At 41.7% G+C, this 27,161-nt stretch overlaps 1 protein-coding gene across 1 annotated transcript; it reads left to right on the top strand.

Moving 5' to 3' along the window:
• The first annotated feature begins 348 nt into the window (after positions 1-348).
• On the top strand, positions 349-24,081 carry bcl2b (BCL2 apoptosis regulator b). Its single transcript, XM_062429553.1, has 2 exons — positions 349-1,401; positions 21,108-24,081. The coding sequence occupies exons 1-2, from the start codon at positions 859-861 to the stop codon at positions 21,243-21,245; spliced, it is 681 nt and encodes a 226-aa protein (XP_062285537.1). The 5' UTR covers positions 349-858; the 3' UTR covers positions 21,246-24,081.
• Positions 24,082-27,161: the final 3,080 nt, after the last annotated feature.

Below are 27,161 nucleotides of genomic sequence, written 5' to 3'. Positions count from 1 at the left end.
GTGGCTGGACCACATCAAAGCAGCCCCTCAGAATGGGACGTTCCTGCATTCATGAATTAAACAGGATCTTAGAGCTTCTTTTTTTGTCTAAATAAGAAGCTAAATGAATGAGAACCCTATATTTGTAATTTGTGTACACTTTATCTCGTATTCAGTCATAAAATTGATGGATTGTAAGCAATTATGACGATATGAGCTATTAGTGGTTTTTACTGCAGTTCTTCATGTGCACTTGGAGTCTCCGAGCGCAGCGTATGACGTCAAGAACATTTCGCTGTCGAGAGCCACTAGGTGGGCAGGGAGCTGAAGAGGATATGAGGAGCAATCGTGGACTGATGAGGACTCAGTCCGACCTTGTCTGGCTCACAGTCCCGCACCAGGCTGTGCGTAAACGGTGCTAGAACAGTTGGCGGCGTTTAATGCCCCTTTAAGCGCGTACAACTTTGGCTCTCATTCATGTTTTTTAGTCGCAACACTTCCCCGTCTGGGTGATGTGCACAGGAATAGATCAGCACTACTCCAACCTCTTCCGCATATTGGATTCTATGCAAAGAGAAGGTCGCCAGTGTCCCTCCAAGGATTCGGCAAATGAAGACTGCTGCTGACATGGACTCAGTATTGTTTGACTTTTAAGACGTTTTGGGTTTTGTTTTTTCATGCGGAGTTTTGTTCCGGGGATTTTCTTCAACTCACGAAGCATTTGCTCCATGTGTGGGATTACGCGCTGCATCGGTTATATTCGAATATAATCGACTTTTGAAAAAGCCTGTGCAGAGCAGTGTACAGTGCACACATTTGGTCACGATGCATTTTATTTAGGACACCCTCTGTACATAGAAAGTGCCAAATTAAGCCGTAATGGCGAACGAGTATAATCGCAATATTGTGGAAAAGTATATCTGCCATAAACTTACAAAAAGCGGCTACGTGTGGAGATTTGATGATGTCCGAGATGAAGACGCTGCTAATAATGGGTCAGTAGTTGCCCCCACTTTGGTGCGCCGGTGCCGTGAAGCCAGCACCGGGCCCGAAAACGAGAGCATCCCCCACCTCTGCAAGCGGCTGCCCCAGTCCGACCCGCACGCCGCGATCCACAGAGTTCTGCGTGAGGCTGGAGATGAACTTGAAAGGTTATACCAGCCGGACTTCACGGAGATGTCGCGGCAGCTGTATCTCACCTCCAACACGGCGCAGAGGAGATTCGCCGAGGTCATAGACGAACTGTTCCGGGACGGGGTGAACTGGGGCCGGATTATCGCTTTCTTCGAGTTCGGGAGCACGGTGTGCGTGGAGTGCGCGGCCAAGGAGGAGATGACATCGCAGGTGGACAACATCGCGGACTGGATGACGGAGTATTTAAATGGATCTCTTTACAGCTGGATACAAGACAACGGGGGATGGGTAGGTGTGATGCCGTGTAGTTGAGCGGTTTGCAGTAGTGTGCCACGGGGGCGCAAAAGTCCTCCTTTGCTGCTGTGGTTAAGGAGGTTTTTAACCAGTGAATTCATCTGGGGTATAAATGTCTGCTTGAGATCAAAAGGTGCATTCTGATCATGGCATGTGAAATCGAAACCATAATTTCAGTTGATCACTAACGACAACCCACAGCGCTCTCTATGTGCCCATTACGCACAACAGGGCAAACCTTCCAGATGGACGGCCTCAGTAGTGCGCTGCTATGATTTGATGTTCATGTTGACTGTCAGACTTATCTGACCAATCAGACTGCCTGCTCTGTCACACCTCCCGACGCTCTAATATAAATCCCGCCCTGTCAACTGGAAAGACATCGGTAGCCACGCAGCTGTCTTGAGGTAGAGCTGACAGATCGATGTAATAAGGTGGGAAATAAAACTCACAAAAACAGTGTTTAATGCATCCAATTAGAAATCACTGAATGGCAGTTTTAGCAGTTACCTGTTTCTGAAGCTGTATGCAGTAAAGTGCTCTAGTGTTAGTGTGATGTGATGCAGTAGGTCATGGTTCTAGCTGGAAGGAGAAGGCCAGGCACATGTCAGCGGACAGAAAACTATTGAATTAATGTGTCAAGGCCTCTAGGCATGGCTGGACAGGGTTCACCTATCAGTGCCATTTTCTGCACATTTAAATGACACATAAGCTCCAAGTACTAATGAGGAGAGGCATCTACACACCACATTTACCTGCATACACAGGTGCACACATTCAGAAGGAAATAAAACTGAAATAAACATGCAATATCATATAATCGTTTGCAACAATTCTTCTTTTCTGCAGCTGCTGTTCCCAGCGAAGAGTGCAGCAACAACAGCCATTAAACCAATCTGCCATGAATTAGCCTCTAATTAGCAGGGGTGCCGTTAATGAGAGAATAACATTTGTGCTGCTGCTCGGTTATCTTAGCCTGAAGGTGTAAGAATTTGGAAGGGGGGTGGTCATCAATGATTCATATCGAACATTTCATCTCAAAGGGAAGGACCGTTTAACATTCCCCTTGAGTCTGCTTTGCCCCTGGAGGTGACAGGTTGTGCCACATATCAAAGGCAGGCAACAGAGGGAGGGCCCTCCAGGAACACAGAGTGCTAATCTGCAGCCGCTGTGTTTAACACGCAGTCCTCTTGTGCATCTATGTTGGAACTCTTTTGTCTGCTTTTTAAACCTGTGCCTTGAAGCTGGCGTAGGTTGTGCTGCTGAGATTCCTGCTTTAGGTCTCTGGAGCCTACTGTGTGCCCACTGTACAATAATGTAGGTCATCAAAGAGTGTGTTTTCCAGCTGGGCGGAGATGGCTGTATCTCTGCTGCTCTGCATTCACTGGAGAGAGAAAGAGCATAGTCTTTTAATCCAATGGATTATTCAGGATTATTCAAAAGCGTGTGCTCCTAGTTTGGGTCAGTTTGGTGGATGTCCACTCAACCAGATTATTTTGGCTCTAAAACAATTTAAAACAGAATATGCTATCACTGGCTCATGTGCACTTATAATTTGAATGCTTCGGAGCTTCAACCGAGACATATTGGAGTCTGACAGACACTGATGTTGATTTATATTCATTTGAACGGCTGTCAGGTGGGGGAATTTCCTGAGGTGTGTGTTTCAGTGATTACCAGACATCTACACTGCAGACACAGAGCTTTGTCTGTGTTCTTGATTGCGTTTTTGAAATCCAGTTTCTCAGTGTGTATTGACTTGTTGGCTAATATAATTAATGTCACTGTATCATTCAGCATGTAACAAAGAGGGTTGTTTGGTTGTAAAGAATGCTTTTAAAGAGCATCTATTGTACCTAAGAGATTGGGATGTTTCTTTGGTGCAGATGAAAATTTAGTTGGTCGATTGTGCTCTGACCTCTTCCTAAATTATGAATTTACAGCCCAAATATCTGACAGTTCTAATCAGACACTTCCCTTGAGTGGGCTGAATTTTGGCTCTCTGGTTTCTAAAATAACTCTCTCTGGTAAATAAAAATATCAGAAAAAAAAACAAAACTAAAACATGACCTCTGTTTCCTCAGAAGTGTCTGCAGCCTTGTTTGGATTGGACCATGACTGCTACTAATTTGGCAGCCAGTTGGTTTTGAAGTCTTCGTGATTATTATAAAGTATTTGTGCTGCATTTCTACATCAAATCTGCTTCTATTGGACTTTGCTGAGTGACTCTATCCGTTTTGGGTCATATACACTTTGCCAGTCTCCTCCACCATCTGCCAGGTGGCTGTTGGAAACTGAAATCATGTCAGTCCCTCACCTCTCTGATGAGCTTTTTGTTTTTTTAGAAACATTATTTTACTTGATGGTTTGCACAGATTCTCCTAACAATGAAGAAACTGAGTAAACATCATTATATGAGTGTTTAGACAGATTGTGTTTGTGGTCACTTGCTGTGACCATTGTGTTATTGTGTGTAAAAGGTGACTCTTGTGTTTTCTACCACTCTTAAAACAAAAGTTGGGGCCTAATCAACCTATCACTGACATTTTGACATGTGAGAGTGGTGTGGAAACAGCTTTCTATCAGCCATACTGTTTCCTGTTGTTTGTGATAAAATCTTAGCGCAAAAATAGGAGTGCCCACTAATCGTTGTTGAGTCTAGGTGTCCCCGGTGAGTCAAATATACTCTAGTTAAAAAAAACTAACTGCCCTGTAGAAATAACAAAGCAGTCATTGTATTTGTAAAACCCAGCTCCCATTCTGCACTGATTACTTCCCTGTAACACTATCCTTTCATTGTTCTGAACACCCTCCACCTGAATAAATTCATCCTTTGTGGTGACAGAAATTGCACTCATCAGGGGAGGATTGCATCTAGGCTTCAGCCTCACCCACACGTTGTGCACCTGTGTTTATTTACAGGTGCTCTCTGTAAATACCAAGTGATTGAACAAAGTGGCAGACGGCGTCCGACTTCTGAAATTATATGCTTGACCTCAGACATTTGACGGGAGGGAGGGGGCGCACTGTGCAAAATGCCAAAATGTGCTCTGGAGAAAAACAGCGAGAACTGCTTCACAGATGACATCGAGAAATCATTTCTTTTTTGTGTTTCAAGTTATTCATGTCTTTTAGCAGAGGGAAGGAAGGAGACCCTTTTTGAAGTCTCAAACAGTAGTATCATGTTGTCTGAGGAATGCTGCCATCCAGGTAGCCTATTTCTGTGTGTGTGTGTGTGTGTGTGTGTGTGTGTGTGTGTGTGTGTGTGTGTGTGTGTGTGTGTGTGTGTGTGTGTGTGTGTGTGTGTGTGTGTGTGTGTGTGTGTGTGTGTGTGTGTGTGTGTGTGTGTGTGTGTGTGAAGACAATGTATTCTGGCTTGGGTTGGGTCCATCCTGTGGGGGATTCCCTGGTCACAATCTGCTAGTCGACGGGTGGGACCTGCATGTTGCCATGGTATTGTGGGCATCTGGCTGCACCCCTTTCGTCCTTCGTTGAGGCTGAGTGGATCTGGGACAGCGAGGAAGTCATTAATCTCCATATAGGTGACATGTCGGCAGAGTGGGGGGGGGGAAAACCCAAACAAACTGACTCACAAAGGAGGCACATGCAAACATTCACAGGAGAGAAAAAAGACCTCACAATGAGATCTCACTTATGTTCAATTTGTGTCTCCAAGATGCATATTATCTGTTTAACACAAGCCAACACTATGTGGCACAATTCAAGGAATCTTCAAGGCTACGCTTTCCATGGCTTTGAACTGTTTTCCTAACAAAAACATGTCTCCATTGACAATGAAAGGATCCACCTTTGAGGACACGCGCTTTTACAGTATAACGAGCTGTATAAGTTATGACTGATCCATCCTTTCCTCCTCTCACTCTGTGTGCAGTCGTTTCTGTTTTTTTTCTTTTCTTGATTTGTAGTTGATTATCATCCGGGCCTCACAAATTAGAGTGTGGGACAAACTCTGCATTCTTGTTTCCAGCAATCAAACGAATAAATGATTACTCATGCAAACACAATTTTAGGGGGTTTTCCTTCCCCCCATCATTACAAAACAGAGCAAAAAGCGCATGTAACTAAGGCTGGAGATTTCAACAACTTATGTTATGGCTTCATGTGGACTCTTAGCGCTGTAATGGAGACTGTAAACCATAAAAGAGCTCAATCTGGCTTGAAGCAGCCAAGATTTCCCCCCTTCACTGTACCCCTTTTGCTGCGCAGGCCTCGGTTTCTCACCATCTGCCGCTGTGTTTACACCCGTCAGCCCGGCAACTGTAATGTCAGAAACATTTCCTACAGACGCAGGCAGCTCAGGGCTGTAACTCTGTGAATCAGTCTGACATGAATACTTTCTTTCAGGAGAAGGCCCGGAGAGATCTCAAGTCTCTCTGCTATCTGTTCCTCTGAGATGCTCAAAGCACAAAGACCTTTGTTCCAAACACTCACGTGTGTCGAATACTTTGGAAAGTTAACCCTTTATAGCTTAAGCTGCAGTTTGAGCAACAATAAGGAGGCTACTTCAGTCAGTTTTTGATCCATGAGATTCCTTGTATCTGAACCACAGCCGCATAACATGACATAATTTCACTTTTATCTTCACTTTTACATTGAAGAAAGTGACATCATTTGTCTATTCATGTCCATACCTGCATGAATGTGTGTTCAGAAGTCATTCTAGGGCACTGAATGATGTGGACATGATGTTTTATACTCAAACATTGCTACATGTGAAGTTTTGTGGCACTCACTTTCATTACAGTAGGTTTCTATGACACTGTTTACAAAAATAAATGATACAAAATTCAAACTTTTTATAGGCATTTTCACCAAAAAACATTTTCTTAAAGCTAGAGAAAGGCTGATATTCACTACATAAAATAACAACAAGCTTTAGTTGCAGCTTGGTGCCGCGCAATACATAATTTAGCTCTGTATTCAAAATCTGAACTGCATCTCTGTTTTGTATTTTCTGCCAATAAGCTCATCTTGATCCTCGAGTTCGAGACATACTGTCAGTCATAATAATAGAAGGTTGACGTTAAGAAACTGACAGTGTTGTCTCTCTAAGACTAAATTCATCTGAATAAAAGATTTTTTTTTTTAAATATCATTATATGAATGTATGGTTAAACTGATGAGTTCATCTTTTGTCTTTACAGCTTAGCATGACACTCCTTGTTTTTATGTCATGTTTACCATCTTAACCATTCCATACATGCCGAGCATTTCACAAGCACGCCAGAAATGTGCAACCTTTGCTGTGTGTGCAGATCACTTTAACAGCAGCAAAGATTAGCACAGAAATACTCTTCTGTTACAGTTTCAGGGACATCACTTCTGGTGCTTTTGTGAAAGCTGTGCCTGTTTCCAGGACCTCGCCTCTCCCCAGAGACCCTCCACCCTGTCCTGTCCTGTGTGCTTATTTCTGGGCCTCCTCAGGAGAGCCGGAGGAATGTCTGTAGGGGAACTGCGACTGTAAATAAATAATGGAGACGAGCTGGGTGTTTCTTTCCTGAGTGGCCAGTAAAGGGTGTGGGCAATTTGCTCTTTTGTTGGGTGATCATGTCAGCTGAGCGTAGTTCATTTAGGAGTCACTGTGTGCGGTTGGCGTGCTGACGTGAGCATGGTTTTTGTTTGTTTATTTAGTCTTTCACATTTCTCACAATTCTATGTATAGGTACATGTGTAGGAACCACGTGTATGTGTGTGTGTGTATTTGTGAATTCACCCATATGATTGTGTTTCCTTTTATTATTTTGCCTAAATCAGTAATCACCACAACCTGCTGTTTTCCTGTTTCATGAGGTACACGTGCCTGAGCTGTTTAAAGGCACTTCCATCCCAGTCAGAACACACACTGATGAATAATACATAGAGCAGATAAACTCAGACACTAAATGGATATCCATCAAGTAAAACCCTGGCTGTGTGCGCTCCAGTCGAGAGATAACATCTTCTTTTTTCCCTCTTCTTTAAAAAAAAAAAAATCTTACTTCTTCTTCTGTTTGCATCTAACCCTTCCACTCATTTGCACACATACACGTGCCAAATCCCTCCAGGCACACAACAACGGACCCACACGAACAACACACTAATACCCTGAGACCTGGCTTTCAGTGTCAGGTAATGTTGCAGATCCCTGAAAAATGCAGGGACATGTGAGAAGCCTCTAAATATAGATGTGGTACCATTACTGCTCCCATGTGGTCCTTTAATTGTTATGTTACACATAAATCCCCAATCCTGTTTGCTTCTGTGCAATTATCATGTTCATATCAGAAACCCACTGCCAAACTGTGTGGAAAAAAAACTCCTAATGAACCATTTGAGGCACAGATAAAAGAGTTTTTCCACCTTTCCTGTCATGGTGGGAGCTGGATAATGAGGAGCCCACTGAGACACTAGTTGACTTTGCCATTGGGCACACCCTTGCAAGCTGTGCAGCATATCAATATAGGGCAAGGTTAAATGGTTCCTCCCATTGTCTTGCTACTGTAGATATTTTTGGGACAAACCCCCATAAGGGTTTTTTTAAACAGATTTTATATTCTCAATTAATTCCTAGTGCAACAATGGCCACTGTTGGATACACAGCTGGGAGTGTCTCTTATATTTCTTTCCTGTTCACATAGACAAAGGCTGTTGCATGCATAGTGTAACCCAAATAGCCATTAAAACATCAGTTCACCTAAATCACGGAGAAAAAGAGCTCACCCCAAGCAGTGCAAGATTTTCCTTGAGAACTAGAAATATTCCCAATAAAAAAAGATTGGCAGCAAGGTTTATGGTCTTTCCAGAGTACCAAAAATATTGCTGTTGAGGGGCTTTTAATTTGAAATTTTTTTCTTGTTTATGATGAACACAAACAAAAATTAATTCACCTCTGTTATGTTGCAGCTGTGACAGAAAACCCAGCAGCAGAGATCTCAATGCAGTAATAACTTATTTTTTGGCCACTTGGGGGCAACAGAACAAACAGTAAAGACAGCACTGACATATTATCCCCTGATTGTGCGACCATGTTAGCAAACAGTTGCCTTTTTGCACATCCAGCAATTACAGACATACATTAGCATTAGTTTGGGGTCAGATTTCTATCAGCTCCTGACAAACTGTCTGTCTCTTTAGCTGCTAAATGTACCTCAGTGTTCACCAGTTGGTCGCTGTAGTGGGTTTATCCAAACTTTTTGGCTGTTTGTTGATATAAAAATAAAACCTTACAGAAAGCCAACACAGCAAGTCGGATAATATGTCTTTGGGTGAACTGGCCCTTAAAGGTTTATATAGTTTATATTCACACACAGGAAGGCAAACACAGAAGCGGATGTACTGGTGCAAATCAATTATTTGCTGTCCACAAAATGGCTGTGTACATACTTACACGCATATGCATACACACATATACTGTGGTACATCAGCGTGTACACACAAAAGCGGATGTGGTGGTGTGAATCAATAATGCTGTGTTGTCACAGGGTGACATGTGAGCCATGGCAGGGAGCAGATGGCCCCGGGGTGCCTTGCTTTCTGCTCACTGTGCCATCCAGCCTCTGCACACACACACACACACACGCACACACACGCACACTTGCACACACCACTACCATTTCCACAGGGATTTCCCGCTGCAACTAGCCACAGCACTGGCCATTAACAAACAGCATTGGCTCCTCTCTGAAATGTTGAGTACATGCCCTCCCAAAAACTGACAGCAGCCAGATAATAGATATGAGAAAATAGATTAGTAAATAGATTTCTCTGCCTCGTCCCATGGAGGTCTGGGGTAAATAATTCTCTGCACCCCCTGCGCAATGTGATTTTTGGCAGCAGAGCAAATAGCCCTCAGGAAATCTGAGACACTAAGTGAGGTCAGCCATTGCTCAGATATCACTTGACTATGTTGCATTGACTGAGCATTTCAGATGGTTTGTGTTGGTATCTCTGTGTAAGGCTCAATTAAGGCAGCAAAACAGTGTCTTTAAATAGATGTATATCAGATTGTGCATATGATGTATTGAAATCCATGCCAAAGATTAAAGTGTCTCTGTGGTAAGACCTTTGAGAGGACCCATGTTTTAGCATTTTTATGCTATTGGCTCTTGGCTGGTGCGTGGCAACCAGGGGGCTCTCCCTCTTGGCATAGCTCACACAGCACTGCCCTGTTGGCAGTCACCTTTGATGGTGACTGATTAAGTTTGAGGTGCAGAGAAAATGATACACCCCTGATGTTCGGAAGATAAAAGCATTGCCAAGGGAATGTTGCTGCTGCTTCTGCTGCTGCTTTGCAGTGTTTCAGGGCAGCGATCAGCTAAACTCTACTTACATGAAACTCCTCAGCATGCTAAACCCTTCCCGTCCTCCCATAGGTACAACCAAATTCGGCACTGAACAGACATTTTGTCACTGTCAAGGATAACCCCTGCTGTTTTCAGACGATTGCCATTGCATGCTACTTCAGACAGGAATATCATGCCAGCAGGGGCATACCCAATATTGCTGTGGTGTTATATTACATCAATTTCACTGGGTCGACTCTGACGGTGCTGCCTTTAATTGGTTGTTGAGCTGTCATTACAACTTCAAATAATGACAGATACTTCAAAGAAAACAGGGGGAGTTGAAAATAGGAGAATTGACAGTGATTCCTTTTCTTCTTAGGTATTTTATTTAGTATTTTTGGTATTTTTTTGACAATAGAGTAATGATTTAAGGTTTTGTATGTTGTAACGATGCAGTCATCTTTTGACTTATGTCAGAGCAAATGTTTATGATGCCTGGATTCAGTTATGTCAGGCGCCATTTTGCTTTATAGAGGACTGTTAACTCTGTGACATGTCTAGACGAGGACAATGTCTGCAAATCTAACCAGTTTAATCAACTCTGAAAATTGACCTATAAAGTGCTTCATTTATCTTTCACATTTTATGGCATTTGGTGGTTAGAAAAAGAAAAAAAGGAGAAAAAGCCTAAAAACGATCTATTTTCTCTCTTCTTAATCAACAGACTTTCAGTATATCACTGTGAAAAGAACTTCATTTGTCACCAAGTGCACACAATCAGCTGACTTTGCAAGCTAATTTTCTGATACCACCCTATCTATCAGGACAGGCACTCAGACCTCTTGACATTGGCTGTTTCTTGATTTGAATTAATGTGAGTCCACATTCCTGCACTCATGGGAGTACACAGTGTTCCTCCTGGATTCCTGGTTGAAATGGTTGGACTTCACAAGGTGTCTTTGATCAGAAGGTGAGGCTAACAGGGTTGAGGAGGAGGAAGAGGAGGAGGAGGAAGAGATTGAGTGGCAACGAGAGGAGATTTATAACGCTATAAACAGGCAGTCCAGTACTTCTGATTGCCACGTCAGCTACAGCCAAATGGAGATTTCTGGGTAATTGCTTGAGAAAGTATGGAAAAAGTATGAACAGGCCACCAGCAGGGTTGAAAGAGCAAAGAGAAATGGAGTTAGTACAGCAAATGTTTTTGATTTAATTGGAGTTCATGCTGTTAAAAAGAAAATGGGAGACATAGATTAGCTCACTTCATAAATGTTTATAGAGAAAACTTGGATGAAGTTGCTTGTTAAAGTCATCTGACTCAACAATCATCTGATACTCAGCTGATACATCTGCTGACTAGAAAGCAGAGGAATGTACTCGTGCAACAACCACATGGCCATTACATAGCATAAATAAAAAATCTAGAAGAAAATTTTCAACAATCACAGCTCAACATAGACACTATATACATATTTACATATCTTATACATATCTGTATGATATAAAGTCTCAGTTTGAGGCAGAATATTCTAATCAGCACACACCAGCATCAAGACTACTCAACTCACTAATGACATTTTCCATGGATTATTCCAGGGAGTAAATGATGAAAAAAAAACCTCTATTATAAAACTGGCATGTGCCTTATTAGCTTTCCACACATTTTCACACCAGACCTTCACTGTCACAATAGGCAACTTATTATCATTCATCAGGTGGGCTGTGCTTGTTTCCCTTTGGTCTCTGCACACAGACAGGGAAGGTCACGCAGCTCAGATGTGAGCCAACCTGCTTCAGATAGTTCAAACAATCAGTCTTTTACAACATGCTGCTCAACATAGCTCTTTCCAAGGTCTCTCAGAGTCACATTGAACTCAGGCATAAAGGAAACAAGGACCAGCAAGGGAAAAGAAATAATGCTTATATAGTTGATTGGGCTTTAATTACATTCATCCATCACTGAAAAGTGTTTGGATTGTGTGATTTTATTACATAATGCAAGCGTGTTGTGAAGCTGTGTTCCTTGCTGGTTATCTTAAGGTTCATTCTGTCTCATATAAGGCCTCTCGAGTGAACAGTGCAGTTGTTTGTTTCCACACATCAATGCATTCCTCTCATTCCTCTCCCCCAGCCTGGATGAAAATCAGCTGGTTGCTTGAGAGGGGTCACTGAACTTTTCCCCAGTATTCCCAGCTCCTTGGGGAAGGAGGAAGGAGGAACAGTTTTCTTGCCAAAGAGTGTCTGGGTTTCATTCTGAGGTTGCCTGTAACGGAGTTGACAAAAAGACGCATTGGGATATATGCTTACATATCACCGTCGGAAGTTGAATTGTGTAAGAATAATAATGACTTCCCCTTCCCTTGTTTCAAAATGACCTCATGCTCCATGCAGGATAGAGAAGTGTTGTCACGCATTTCACAATTTCAGTCCTCAAGTCTGTGGGAAAGCTGCTTTCCTTCCCATATTAAGTTTTTCTTTGCTATCACACATTGCGTCTTCTTTTTTTAAGTTCCTGATGCAAATATGACAACAGTCAATGAGAACTGCTTTTATTATGACTTAGTGGAAATTTTCTTTTGTGTCAGCTCCTCTTCTTTCCACTTCAAAAGGTGTTCCTGAGGGAGCTTCTCATCAAACAGATTATTGTTTTCTCCGACATTATGGGACATCTGAGATCCTCCATCTGCCTGCTGAGCTGTGCTGTGCTCTGCTTGCAGCGTGCCCTTTCCCAGACTGCGGCCTCTCTCATTTACATGGGTACACGGAGAACAAACCTGAAACCTGGCCCCATGTACGCCAATCACGTAAACTGCTACAATATCTTTTTGCCAAAACTGACAAGCTTTCATTTAGTGGCTGGCTTTACACAATGTCTCCTGGATGAAAGCGGAGACTACGTGAGGCACTGGGCATCTCGCTTTTGATATTCCACTACTTTCTTCTTTACTGACATGTTTAATTCTCTATTAGATGTTATTACACTCAGCTTGTCTAGCAATGTTGACTAAATTACAGGGATAGGTTGGGATTTCATCAAAGGAAAAATCACAACATTCCCACTTTTTGTGAACAGTAAACTTTCCCCTTTTGTTACGCCATGCTTTTTCCTAGATTTGGAGCTCAGATTTAGGAGTCAGTTAATGGTTCAAAACAAATACAAATCTCTTAGTTACAGTATCTAACCAACTGTAGCTCTCCCTTGCTGCTCCCCCTCCCTTTCTCCACGGTATTAGTATGACTACATGTTTGGCTTGCCTCTAGTCTTTCCCTAGTTACCCACACAGACTCTGTGATTTACCCATACTTGGCTCTACCACAGAGAAGCTATAGTCTCAAACCAGACAGTGATGTCATCCCCACAGCGTCTGGCACAGGAAGTGACTTAACACTCGCTGAGCTGTTGAGGTCTTTTACAAAGAGGTAGCCAGTCACTCCTGTCTAAAAAAGCCCTTTTCACATCAGGATTGTGTTATTCTGTTACATCAGGCTTCGAAACAAAAAAAAGCTTTGATGCACAGCAAGCACACAAAACCACAACAATGGAGAAAAAGCTAAATGCATCATTTCATGAAAATCCAAAACCAAATGACTTCATTTCTCTGGAAAGTTCAGAACAATCACCACCACATTGCATCGAGCATGAAGCCCCGCTGCAGATGTTGTTCCCACACATCCCATTCATTACTCCTTATACAGTAGTCCTCTTTGGCTCACATCACCCGGTCTATTTTCAGCTGCACCGGAGTTGCCTGTTGGGATGGTGGTTGTGTGGTCTTGAGGTCTTAAGGGGTCAGTGGATATGACTTTTAAGACTTGAGGCAGCGTGCCGCCCCTGTCACAGGAAATGAGCCTCTCCCATGGGCTCTGTTTGTCACATGAGTAGCAACAGGCCACCTGGGAATCTGCTGGTTCCCACGGTCTCTATCGGAGATTTCTATCTGAACCAATCAGCCTCAGCCTTGTTTTGCCAAAATAAGTGGTGCTCTTGTCCCTGTACATAGCAATCCAACGCTGATTTAAAGCCGATAGAGCAGTTTGAAATGTGAATGTTTTACCTCAATGTCTAATCATTAACTGCGGGGTGAAGCATTGCATTGCCTCTTTGTCCACTGACTACATATTTTAAATGCCACAGATACTACTTTCATTTCCTGAGTACCAATCGAACGAAGCCACCCAGGAATGGACAGTTACAGTATACACATCTATTTATCTCAGCAAAACTGACTATATTTATTGGCTTTCACACTGCTTACATGGATTTTTTGAAGCCACAAACACGCCACCGCAGCTGATGTTCTATGCAAGGCTTCCTTGGAGCTATTAGACACCCAAATGCCAGACATCCTGTCTTTACTGGAAAGCCTCTCTACCCAGGTTTAATGCACTCCAAACACACCACCCTCTGCAAGTGTGGATGATGACTCAGCGACCCCTTTTTCTATTCTCTCCTTTGCTTTTTCACGTCATCAGTGGCCTTTTAAACGGGGCCAAGCAGCAAACATGAGAGGAGCTTTATTAGATTGGGCAGCCCTGAACTGAGAGCTGAAATGAAGGCTCTCTGTATTTATAGCAACACAGCAGTCATGCTGCTCCGTCCGGCTCGATTCTGTCACTTCCTCCTCCGCTGAGGGCCAGATGGGCTCATTGCAGACATCCTCAGAAGAGGCAGACATCCCCTTTTTAGTTGCATTGTGTCTTTTTGAGCGAGTCATTGTGCCCCATGTTTTGGCAATTGTGAAGACTGAAATAGGTTTCAAGGTCAAAATCAGAGGAGTATCTTGTTTAAAAGAATGAAAGCAAGGTTTTGACTGAGCTACTGATGTCTGGTTTACTGTGAGAGAAAAGCCTGCCATCCCTATGCTTTGATGTCCCTTTGCTCTGCATGCAGAAGCGACTGATTGTAAAATGATACACTCTGAGCTTCAAGAAGGTGTGCAGAGATGCCGATAAACCACAAGAGCAGGAGGAGAGGAGGTGGGAGGGCAGGTGACAGGAGAGCAAACACAATCTGCATCCATACACTTATCCTCACCTCACTCTGAGCCAGCAAGGTCATCCAGTCCTACCATTTCATGTTGGATCAAAGCTGTTCAATACAAATCGATGGGCTCAACAAGAATAAACAGCCTATGAGGTTCATAAAACTGTCCAGTCAAGGTCAAGTGAATAGATCAAAATGTTTTTCAACTCAAAATCTGTCTGTACTCTCACCCCAAAATAACCCAGAAAAACTAGGCGCTCCTGCACAAATTGGACGGTTTAACTCCAGCGGTTCTCCTCTCCTGCCTCCGTAATGGGATAAAACCAGGTTTACTGAAGCGTTATTCATCTCCAAAGAAACCAAAGCCTCATGTGTAAAGTTACAATTCTCATTAATCTGTCAGTTTAGACAATGAATAATGGAGACAATAAAAAAAAAGAAAAAAAGAAGAGTGTCACGAGCAGTGTGGGTGATGTACTGGCGATCACATTTCACGTTCCAGTGGAGCATGCCAACACCCACAGGCGGAGCGAGCTGTTTTGTAAACACACAAATGCTGCTGGTGCTGCTGATGGAAATTTGAATATTTATGAGCCTTTAGAGTCGCATCCAACGTCAAAATTGGTTCTCCCTTTATGGTCGAGTACAATGTAATGACTCTTTTGCCAAGTATAAACCTGAGTTTTCAGTGACACTCGAGGGGGAGGAAATGAAAAAGGTTATCTCCCTTGTTTCAAGGCATGATCTGATCAGACCAAGATAACTCCACAGTTTCCGTATTGTTTGAATATTTTTAAATGCTGTGCATGTGGATTGCTGGTCCAGCTATTCAACTGCAAAGTTTTCTCATGGAATATGTGTTATTTGTTGTCACAAATTAAAACTTGTGTTTTGTGTAAAAATCGTGCTTTTGAAGTCTACACTGGAGTAATTGAAAAAATAATGAAGAAAGATCTCAGCACTACCTTAAAGAAAAACCATGAAATTAGTAACCATCATTTGGATTAGGCCTGCATTCAATTTTTATTGATTTATGTACAAATTATTTATCTAAATGAATCGATTGATCTGTAAAATGTAAAAAAAAAAAAAAGTAAAATAGGTTCCCACAGCCTGAGTTGACATTAAATGTTACTTGTTTTGCCCGACCAAATGTCAGATACTAAAAAAGAGAGAAAAGCAGCAATTCTCATATGTAAAAGCTGGAACCAGAACTTGTGTCACATTTCACGTTAAAAAGAATTACCTAAAGGACTAGCTCCACATTTTAGATGAGACAATCAATACCACTCTCATATTTGTCGATGAAATATAAAGCCACAGTCATCAGCTGGTTAGTTTAGCTTAGCATAGCATGAATTATTGCTTTGAATGAAATGTAGTTTTTTGTCAAATCACTCATTGATCAATTGGTCTGTGTGGATATGCAAGGATGCAAATCAGCTTTAGCACCTCGACGTACGCTACCAAATGTTTATGTATTGACTTGGCATATGTTTAGGATATGTACAGCTTTCCATCCTGACTGTCGTCATTTTGCGGTCGTTGTTTCCAAGTATTGCAATGTTGTCACAGTGCAGTGAAGAGCTCAGTGTCCTCAGCTCCAAGCTGTTTGGCGGCGCTGACACAGGGGGATTTACTGGGTAATGAGTATTGCAACAAACTCCTCCGTCATCTCAATTTTTGCACGGCCGGTCGATGGATGACACTCCAGAGATTTGAGCTGACCTTGCTGCCAGACGAGAGGTTGCTGTCCTATCACCTATTGTGTCTGGAGTGGGGTGTTTTTTTGGTTTTTTTTTCCATGTGTGTGTGTGCATTAACAAATAAAATGATGTATAATAAATGAAAGAGAGAGATATAACTGATCAAAACAGATCAATTATATGATATTAATGCCTTCCTTGCATTCCATGGCTCCTGAAATAGGAGTTTTGTTTGACTTTAATTAGCTGAGGAGAAGTCTGCAAGAACCTCATTAGAAAATCAAAGAGGGCCAGCAGCAGCAGCAGCGTATGTAATATTGTAAGTATGCTAGCATGTGAATGCTTAGGAAATAAACAGAGCATGGGGAGAAGCTCAGTTCAGAGGTGAAAATAGCAGCGAAGCCACAACAGGCACTTTAATTACAAGTTGAACTTTAACCCACATCCCTTTCTCTCAGCCTTATTCTGCCCGCAATTACCCACAGAATTGTCCCAAAACAGAGATAACTGCCTAATCATTTCTCTGTTTTGGCAAAGCAGTGCTTTGTGGTTTTAACAGAGCTAGCCAAGTGCACAAGATGACTCATTATCTTCTGCACAAAGCAAGGGATGGTTCCCAATAGCAGACGGGGGATACCCAAAGGAACTGGCAAATGTATGGTATTTCCTGTTGCCCTTAAGATTGCGTAAGGCCAATCAGAGGAAGACAACAGTGTAAAATCTCTTTGTGTTGAGAGAAAGACACAGAGCAAAACCCAGAGGTCTAAATCATGTGAAAAACAAATCAGAGGTTGAGCACAGGCTCTCTCCCGCTGGTGGGAAAAGCAAATCATGTGTGAAGCTTCCAGCCTGGGTAACCATGACACTCGGGCAGCAAGTTGCCACCCCATGTCTGAGCATGGGATCCTCTAAAGTCCTGTGCTCTTTTCCTCTGTATGCATCTCTCTCTCGGAGGGTTTCATTGTGTGCAGTAAAAATGTTGGGAAGGGAGTGTGTAAACCTGGCTAAGCATTTTCCAATTGGATCCCTGGTTTCTGCAGGGCTGCTGTGACCTTTTTAAAAGGTATTGATCCAAAAAATGAACACTGTAGAGAGCTGCAAACCTGACTTTATTTCCCAGATGCACACCTGCTGTCAACGGCAGATGGTTTGCTGCGGGGCACAGACACGTTTTTGAGGATTATGGAGTCTTTTGTTGATACGATAAATGCTGATGTTTTGTCCTTTCCTGTCCTTGGCAACTCTCTGTGCCCTCCTCTGTCAGCTGCTTATGGTTGTTTTTCTTTAGGCTTTCATAATGGCAAGTCAATTCTGAAGGAGCGAGAGAAGAGAGAGGGGATTGGTAGGGAGGTAGAAATAGAAAGTGCCATGGTTTGTTTTTCACACTACTCACATGGCTGTGGCAGCTAACGTGTGGGTGAAAAAGTTCCAAGAGCTGAAGTGGAGCATGCCTCAGTCTCATGATATCCACCTGACCCCCCCCCCCCCCCCCCCACCCCCCCCCACCCCCGCCTTCTCCTCTATCTCTACTTTCCAGCTCTCCCCTGACTCAGTCTGGAGTTATTACCGTCCATGCCCTTGTGGATTCATCCATCACCGCTCTTATGAACCTCTTACCGTAATTGGCCCGCTTTTGTTTCAGACTTAAATAGATGATAATCTATGCCGACTGTCTGGGGCATATCGAGGACATGCATCATGAGTTTGCCCTTTTTTTTAGCCTTGCTACAGTAACGGTCAGTCACACGCAGTTGCTGTCCGAGCCAGTGGCTGGTTTGCATTGTTGCCTCAGAAAATCCGTTATTTTCCTGGAGTAGGTGTAAAAAAAAAAAAGAAAAAAAAAAGAGGGAGGCAGTGTTTTTGCCAACCAACACATTCTTCTCAGCTGGGGGTCTGACTGAAGAGCTTGTTCTCTAATTAATAGCTATATCTTTGGGGGGGTCGCAGGGAGGAGGTGGGGGTATCATTACTGAAAGACAGGGCTTGTTCATTCTCCAAAATGAAACTATCTGACACTCTGCTATCAGTTTCTTCGCCTTGGATCATTTTAAATACTGCTCTGTAACAAAGGAAATACCATGTGGTTAAAGATATTGTCGGCTGATTTTAGAGCATGGTGTGTGTTGACACCAGAGGGGCCTAAACTGGGAAGAATCTGCTGATCCTCCCTCCTCTGTGTCACCGACTATGGCCCCCGAGCCTCAGGAATGCCACAGGACAGGAAGGGAGGAGAGGCAACAGGAAATACTTTTGTCTCCCCACAGAATTTCAGAATGGATGACTTCTTCTTTTTTTTTTCTTCTTTTTTTTTAATCCTGTGCGGGCTTTTGTTTGATAAACTGAAGCTGTGTATTAAAATGTGACACTTAATAACCCAGTTTTTCTCCTACTAGATCAAGGTCAAAAAAAAAGAAGTGTGCATTAGAGTTACACAAAACATATTTACTGTAGGTAAATTGAGTCAAATCAAGACAGATTAAAATAGAATTATAATAGATCCCCATGAGAACTGACACAGTAATGTTGTGCTGAATTAAACTTAACAATTCACTATTGTTCACAGATAGGTCAAATTACAGCTAAAAACACCAACTTCAAAGGAGCTTCAGTGCACAACCTTTTAATGCTGCTACTGATGTGGTTTGCTTCATAATAAAAGAGCTGATATTTAAAAGGAAACTGTTGATATATGGTAATCTACTCGAACATGTGGTGGTGGTGGTTGTTGAGGGTGGGGGGATGGGAGGGGGATGGGAGGGCTTAGCAGTATGACTTCCTGTCCAGCTGTTCCTGCTGTCACTGCCTATGAGCAGATGTCTGTATTTCCTCGTTTTAGACACACAGCCGCAGCATTTTCTCAACAAACCTTCCTTACGTACACACAGACACATTCTCAATTTGTAACAGTCCTCCTTTGAGAACTCCAGCAAGCAGCAGGAAGCAGAACACCCTATGAGCATGTGTGTAACATTAATATATTTATACCCAAGAGCTGCAGAGTTCGCACTTATGCTAAAAAAAAAAGAAAGATGTGTAGTTACGAATAAGCTCTCTTGGTGATTCCCATATTTGTTTAGTTGGTGTATCTGGGCACGTGATGCTTTTTAGGGGCGTCTGAGGTTGTGTGTGGGAGGGTGTGAGAGGTGATGAACAGTAATGGATCTGCCTGCAGCATGGGTGTAATAACACTCTATTTCCACCCATATTTGGTGACGGCTGAAGGGATTCACATCATAAAGGGTCAGTTCACTCAAATTACAAAAACATATTTTGACGCTTATCTCCAGTGGTATCTAGTCATGTTGATAAATTCGTTTTTATTTTCTCAGGTTTTGAGATATATGCCTTTGAGATTTCCATGTCCACTAAAAATATAATAGAAGTGAATGAAATTTTATATGTGGTGTTCACAGAGTTGTAGAATTGATTAGCAACTTTTCTTTTCAGACACAGAAGAGAAGATAATCTACTGATTTATCTGTGATCAATTCTCTTTGGAGCTACTTCCTACCCAAGAAGTAATCCCAATGGATGATCTAAGAGTACAACATTTAGAGAAAGCACACACCTCTTCTCTTGACCTGCTGGCTTGCAAGCACACATTAAAAAAGCTAAAAAGCTGCACACTCAGAACTCAGATGACTTTATTTGATCAGATGAAGATCAGTATTTTGGAAAACTGCCTTCTTCAGTATAAAAATCCTGAGAGAAAAAAATCTGTGTCCACTTTTTTTGGATTATTGAAGAGTAACCATTGTTAGACTAGCGGCATGACTCTGGGGATGTTGGTCTGCTGGTCCAGCACTTTGGTCCAGACTAAAATCTATTAAACAACAATTATACAGATAGCCATTACAGATATTTCATATTCCCCTCATGACGAACTGTAATCACTTCAATGATCCCTTATCTTTTCATTTAGCGCCATCATCAGGTCATCAGTCCAGTTTCTTCAATACTTTGGTTTATGACTAAATATCTGCAAAACTAATGACATTCATCAGTCTTACTGTTACTTTTTGTAAAGTGAAAATTATCAAATGTTAACATGTTAAACTAAAATGTTGAACATGGTAAAAATTAGACCAGCACATTAACATTGTCCTTGTGAACAAGATAGTTTGCTGACATTAACATTTAACTCAAAGAAACATTGTGCTGGGGGTAAAATCCTCATAAAACTGCAAGTGTATGACTGTAGACTCTTAAACATACCACAAATTCCTTTCACCTTCATTGACACATTTATATCAAATCTGGGGGAAAAGAGAGAGAGAAAAAACAAGCCTCTCAGCATGCTTAGATACCCTTAATATAAAGTGAGAATGTGTTTTTTCATGATTTGGGCGAACCGACTCTTTACAAAAATGACAGTATTCTATTTTTTTCTAACTGTGGAGAAAACTCATGAAGAAAACAAAACCAAAGTATTACCTGTGTGAACTTCCTCTGTTCTATAGACCTTCATTGTTTTCCAAATGCTATTAAAAATACATCATTGAGTCACACTGTCGCCCTAGGTTCTTTTCATCGAACATGGGCATTTTATTTTAGTTTGAGTCAATTCCACATAAATACTCACACACCAAATGTGTATTGTTCTGCTCCTGAATATAGTCCTAGACAAATGCACTTCTAATCTGTTTGAGTCAAATTTTGTTGAAAACTAAACACATATTCTTTGACAACATATAACCATGTCTCTCTTCTTGTGTCTCTCTTTAGGATGCCTTTGTGGAGCTGTATGACAGACAGAGGGATTCAGTCTTCAGTAGCTCCTGGCCCTCCATCAAGACAGTCTTCGGTCTTGCTGCACTCGGGGCAGCGAGCCTCACCATCGGAGCATATCTTACGCAGAAGTGAATCAGCCCTGTTTTCTATCAGCTCAACTTGATTCTCAACCCTCCCTCCTCTTCCTCTTCCTCCTTTTCTGTTTCCTTTTAAAGATGCCCCTGACCCCCTCAGAGACAACCTTCAGACTTCCGAATCTGGCTCTCTTCAAAGCCTTCTCTCAGAAACTCCCCTCTTCCTCACCCCTTCATGTCAAAACAGACACAAATCAAAACAACTAAAGGAACCAGATGCACAGCCTGTACAGAGCAAAGGACATCTTGAACACTGGCAGCTTAGATGTAATCAGACTAAGCTGAGCACAACTGAGGAGAAAGGAGGGATCAGTGGCATGCATCTTTTTTTGTTTGTTTTGTTTCGTTCTGCCTGCTTCTGTACTAGTTATAGCATGAACATTGAGTGTTAGTGTGTAGACGTTGCATGTGTCAGTGTGGGCGAAAGGGAGCTCATGCGGTACCTCTATTTGAAGGAGGCCTAGATGATAGGGGGGTGTAAGGACAATGATGATGACGCCCCAAACCAGAGAGGAAGTGGCCACGGCCCCGCCCCTGCTTGTAAGGGTGAAGAACCCCGTTTGAACTGTGGACTCCAGTTACCCCCCCTGCAGCCGTCATTCAAAGGACTTCCTCCACACAACAGCTGCTCAGAATGTATAATGGAAACAGCTTGCTACAACCAGTGCAGTGTGTGTCTACTGATTTCCCTCCTCAGACAACTCCAGTGAAGTCAGAACACACAGCACCATTATACTCTCTCTGGACTTTAATAAAGGATGGGTTAGCGGAGTGGAGGACTGAGCTTTCTTCGTGCAGAGTTTTCAGAACTCCTCGATTGCGAGAAGTCTTATGTTGGTTTTAATTTTTGCAGCGCACCAATCCCCAAGTCCTGTAGTTTTAACAGACAAAAAGAGGAGAATGGAATTTTTTCAAGGATGAGAAACGTGAAGAAGAAAGCTGTCGTTGCAGATATAAATGTTATCTGTTGCTGAGAGAAATGTTGAGAACAGCACAAAAGAGCGAGGTAAACGAAAAAACTGCATTTAGCATCTTAAGAAGGGAGCAACATAAATGTAAGAGATTTTAAGTGTGCATTCCTCAAGTAAGTGAACAAGATTGATCCTCTGCCCTAAAAACTCATTTAGTCACCGGCCTTCCTATTAGCACCCAGTAATTCTAAAAATCTATCCCTCCTTTGTTATTTTCTACCTCTGCTACTCTTCACTTACTCCATTTGTGGTCAGATTGTTTGGTCTCACCCAGGTTCACCCATCTGTCCTCCAGCTGCTGAGGCCCCACAGAGACTCTTTAATGTTAGAATCTACTCTGACAAAGACGGTTGTTGACGTGGTAAGAGAAGAAGAAAAAAGAAAATTGCTCGCTCTCTCTTGCCCACAGATAAACTGTGTGGGAGACCATGGCAGCAGGGTTTCAGTTCAGGACTAAAGCCAGTGTGTGTCCCGTGTGCCGGAACCTGAGATGTCCCTCTTCTATCCGGCTGCAAATGCAACATTGATTGGTTCCTTTTCAGTCTGTTTTTTTTTCTCTTTAAATCGATATTTGTCTTGTGTTACAGTCTGACAGAAATCTTTCCGAAATGGCTCCATCATATTTTATCGTTCAGCAAGTTGTACAAAAGTAGTTTTTATTCCTTCTCTTCAAATTATTTGCTGCATGAATGAAAGATGCGTCACATGATGAATAATCACTATGTGTAACCATATTTATATCAGAATGGTGCAAAAGATAACAAATAACAACAAAGGAATTGCATTTTCTATTTATTGAGAGGTACCAAATCACAGATTTTTTAAACAGTACTTTGATTAAACAAATCAGTTGTTTTCACTTTTTTCAGTCCTATTGAATCACACTGTAACTACATCATTTTTCTGGCTGCTATCATAACAAAAACAACAAAAAAACGTAAAAGTGAATTTTTGTGTCGTATTAATAATGGCTTAAGGCTGCTATACTGTTGATTTCACTTTTACTTGCAGCTTAAACTGCCACAAATTCATAGTAGTGTAGGTCTAGAGAGCTGGAAACCAAAGTTAACTTGTATGATCCTTTACTTAAAAAAAAAAAAAATACTGAAGTAGCTTAAGGAGAATACATGTTGCTTCACTTTGACTTCACCAAGACTCAGTTCAGTGAGGTTTTATGATCTCTCTGTGGAGGGCTTGTCTAGTGTTACTGTACTATATCCGCTTAACTTTTATCAACTTTGTGCTGGAATGATAACTCAGTGCTTGTGTGTAAAAATGTTGACCTGTCAGATCTAAACCTTTTATCACTATTACAGCTGATGGTGTGTGATATTCCCAGTGGTGTGTGTGTAAGAGATGCAGAGGGTGATTATTTGTGAGGAGGAATAGGAACAGTTAAACAGCAATATACTGTAATTTTTATATTCTTTGTGCATTTTATGAATGTAGGCACTATCGTTGCTGTACTGTTTTCTGTCTATAATTGCAGACCTGTAGCACTTAAAAAAAAAAGTGAAATGTGTTTCTGTTGTTTACTGATATATCCACGATAAGCTAGCGGGGATAATATTGTTCCTAATAAACCAGATTTTTCAAACAGTAGCTGCAGTCCAACTTCTTGCTTTCTGCTGTTTTTTTCCATTTTATTTTGATTTATCAATTCACAGCTTCGTCTGTCAGCATGTGTGCATGTCAACAAGACAGAAAGAGAATAAGAGATGTTTAGGTGGAGAGCAGTGTATCAACAGTGCTCTTTTGATTATCTGTTATCTATCTCCAGCTATGTTCTGAGCCTAGTCGTGTCAACGTGACAGTCTCCTTGTGAAGGACTGTGCAAGAAAAGCAGCAGCCGCACCCCGTCAGACATCAAAGCTGTCCCCAAACACTGCACTTGTCAGCCTCCCTCTTCTGCTCCATACGCTGCTAAACACGAGTGCAAAAACCCAAAAATGCCCTGAGGCCAGGTTTTTACACCCGCTGCCTCTGTTCTGATCACACTTGTCTTCAAAGGCTACGGCACTCTTGCTGCTCAGTAGAATTTGTGAAAAGCATGATGCAGTAAAACTAATGTTGAAAGAGTTGAGTGGGTGCGAGAAAATGAGGGGAGAGGAGTGAAAGACAGTAGTGGTGGTGATGGTGGTGTGTGTGTGTGTGTGTGTGTGTGTGTGTGTGTGTGTATATATCCCCGAGGAGACTAACAGCAGAGGGAAGTTCATTTGGGCTGGAGCCCCACGCAATCCCTCCTCTCTCTCCCCCTGCTCACCATGCATATAAAATGCATGACACGCTCTGAAGAGGAATTTTAAATCAGGCCCGAGACTTTCAAAAGAGAGTCCAGTGTGGGTGTGGATGGATGGTGAATGTGTGTATGTGTAAAGAAAGGAAGAAAGATGGGCAGTGAGGGGAGGAGGGTGAAGCCCTCCTGCCTCTTCTGCTTTAGGGCTACAAGGTGTAGAGGAGCCTTTCCCAGTGCTGGATATCACAGGGGAGATTGGGAGATCAAAGCGGATTGTCTGGAGTAAGTCTGGTCCAGTTTTACCCCTCATTTGGAAGTCCATCAGATCCACTCACAGTAGGCTACCTTTGCCTAATTTAGAAGCAACCGTCACTGCATTAAAAACTTCCTGCTGAAATCTGGCCATCTCCTTAAAAGAGATTAAAGAAGAAAAAAAAAACTGCACTGCACAGAAATCATTCATATTGGAATGTAAATATTCAATGAGAAAGAGGTCATTACTTATTACAGCATGATGGGATGACCTGTAGAAACTGATTTTTGCTGCCTGAACTGTGTGCTATAGTGTCACCTTGTGGTTGTTACCAACATGTTCTTCACAAATGCTCCAAAAGGGTCAGAGAAACTTTGAGAAGTGCCAAGATTCTGCACATTTTTGCTTTAGCCGCAGCTGATTTCACGGTACAGATCACATTCAAATAGAGAGCATGAAGCTTCAGCTGCTGTAACGATCAGCTGAAATAAAAAACAGCTTTTTCCCGGCACTCTGTGGCACATGGTTGCCTGTTCCTCTCGTAATGGCTGCTCAGCTGTCTGTGGCTGGCATAACAGTGGTTCCATTTTTAACCTTAATCCTACCGACAGACACCTCCGAGGTATACTTTTATATATTGCAGATGCTTTGTTCTATCATCCCGATTTTTCATGACTCTGTCAATCAATTTGTTCCTAATGCCCTACTGTCATTGTTTCTGTTTTAATTGCTGCTTTTTAAAAATACCAATGTATTGAAGTCCTGGGGGACCCCAGTCAAAAACACCCAATTCCATGCATAGTTTTTTTTATAGCTGGAACTATTTACTTTTATTTAGTTAATGGTGGGCATAGGTCCTAAATTAAAGTATGCACACTATCAGGGGTGTAGGGACACTGACTTTCAGTCATTTTGAAGGCTTTGTTGAAAGATTGTACTCAGGATACACTCAAGTTGCAATTTGTATTAAAGAAAAGTACCAGTAAATATATACTGGTACTTTTGTTTTGTTTTACACAACATGCAAATTAACTGTAACTGTCCAATTTTTATTTTTTCAGATGACATTAATTACATAACTAATAATGTTTTGAGAAGAAATGTTGATATGATGACTGTTTCTTACAGTAGTTTTTTTCAGTAATCCCATGTATGTTAAATATTTTGTTAGGATTAGGGTTAAAAAAGTTGAGACAAGCATCTAAATATCACATAATGTGGCCAGAAAGCTGGAAAGCAGACAAATGTGATGTAAGAACTACCAACCACAAATCATGTCAGTGAAACCACTTAAATTCATTTCCAATTTTGTTTTGTGGAGCTACTTTTCCAGTGTTTTGGCTCCTCATATTCATGAAAAAAAAAAAAAAAATGCAAAATTAGGAAACTATTGCAACACTATAACTCAACAGTCGGGTTTGGTCTCTGAGTGAACATCAAAGCCAAAGATGGATGTCTAAGTTTAGTTAGAGCACACATTTGCCTAATTACAATAATTTCACTTCTTTAAACTTAACACATATGAGTATGTGTTAAGTAGTAAAATGCAGAGTAGTCTAGAGGTATGATTCCCATCAAGGAGTACTTGTTTCCCAGGGTGCACTACAGTCACTAGGGGATAAAAGACTGTGTAGTAGGTCAAATAATTTGAAACCCCCCCCCCCCCAAAAAAAAAACATGACATGATGTATTTGTGAGAATGAGGAAAAAAAACACGCAAATGGGATTAGAGCAAGGCTCATCTTTGGTATATTTATTCCGCAATAACTAGAAACCTTCCAGCCCCATTCAATTTCCCAATGACAGGAGTCAGATGTAACAGAAACAGCATGTGTTGCTACTGAGTGCATGAAAAACTAGTTAACAAATAGGGGGACAAAGTTCAAGGCAAATAAAAGTAAAATGGAATAGGGGTTGAAGCAAGTTTTGGTACAACTCTGGGATAAAAATGTCATCAAGAAATTCCAGATTCTGCTTAGCTGTGTTTTACTATCAAACATGAAAGGCCATGATGGCCATCCTGTGTATTAAATAGGTACGATGAATGGGTGAATTTAGCCATGCACTTACAAATTATGATTTAGAAGTTCAAGTGAAGTCATTCTGATATGATATATTGCATGAATATACAAGTGAAAAAAACAAACAGTAAGAACGTGACTTTAAAGTACATTCATTGTCTGTTTATTTTTCTGCAGCCAGAAAAATAGAAAAAAGTAAAACAAAGAACATTCATACTGCTGAAGTGTAGTTTCTCATGCTTGCACATTTACAGTACATGTTGATCTGATACAAAGTTTCTTTGAACTGGACATATTGCCACAATATATTTACAAAAATAACATTAAAACTGCAGTCTCTTTAAACATGTTGACACATTCATAAAAATAAAGCTTTCTGTGACATGTTTACCGAAAAATGATCCTATTTACAGTCATAGGTGGAGATGAGTAC

This window comes from Scomber scombrus, chromosome 11 (assembly GCF_963691925.1).
Source record: "Scomber scombrus chromosome 11, fScoSco1.1, whole genome shotgun sequence".
Lineage (NCBI taxonomy): Eukaryota > Metazoa > Chordata > Actinopteri > Scombriformes > Scombridae > Scomber > Scomber scombrus.
Note: the sequence above shows the minus strand (reverse complement) of the source record. Positions and strands in the feature narration are given on the sequence as shown.

Coding starts and splice junctions, on each gene's coding strand:
- bcl2b (XM_062429553.1), top strand. CDS start 859: ATGGCGAACGAGTATAATCGCAATATTGTGGAAAAGTATATCTGCCAT. Junction 1,402..21,107: donor TACAAGACAACGGGGGATGG/GTAGGTGTGATG, acceptor GTCTCTCTTTAG/GATGCCTTTGTGGAGCTGTA.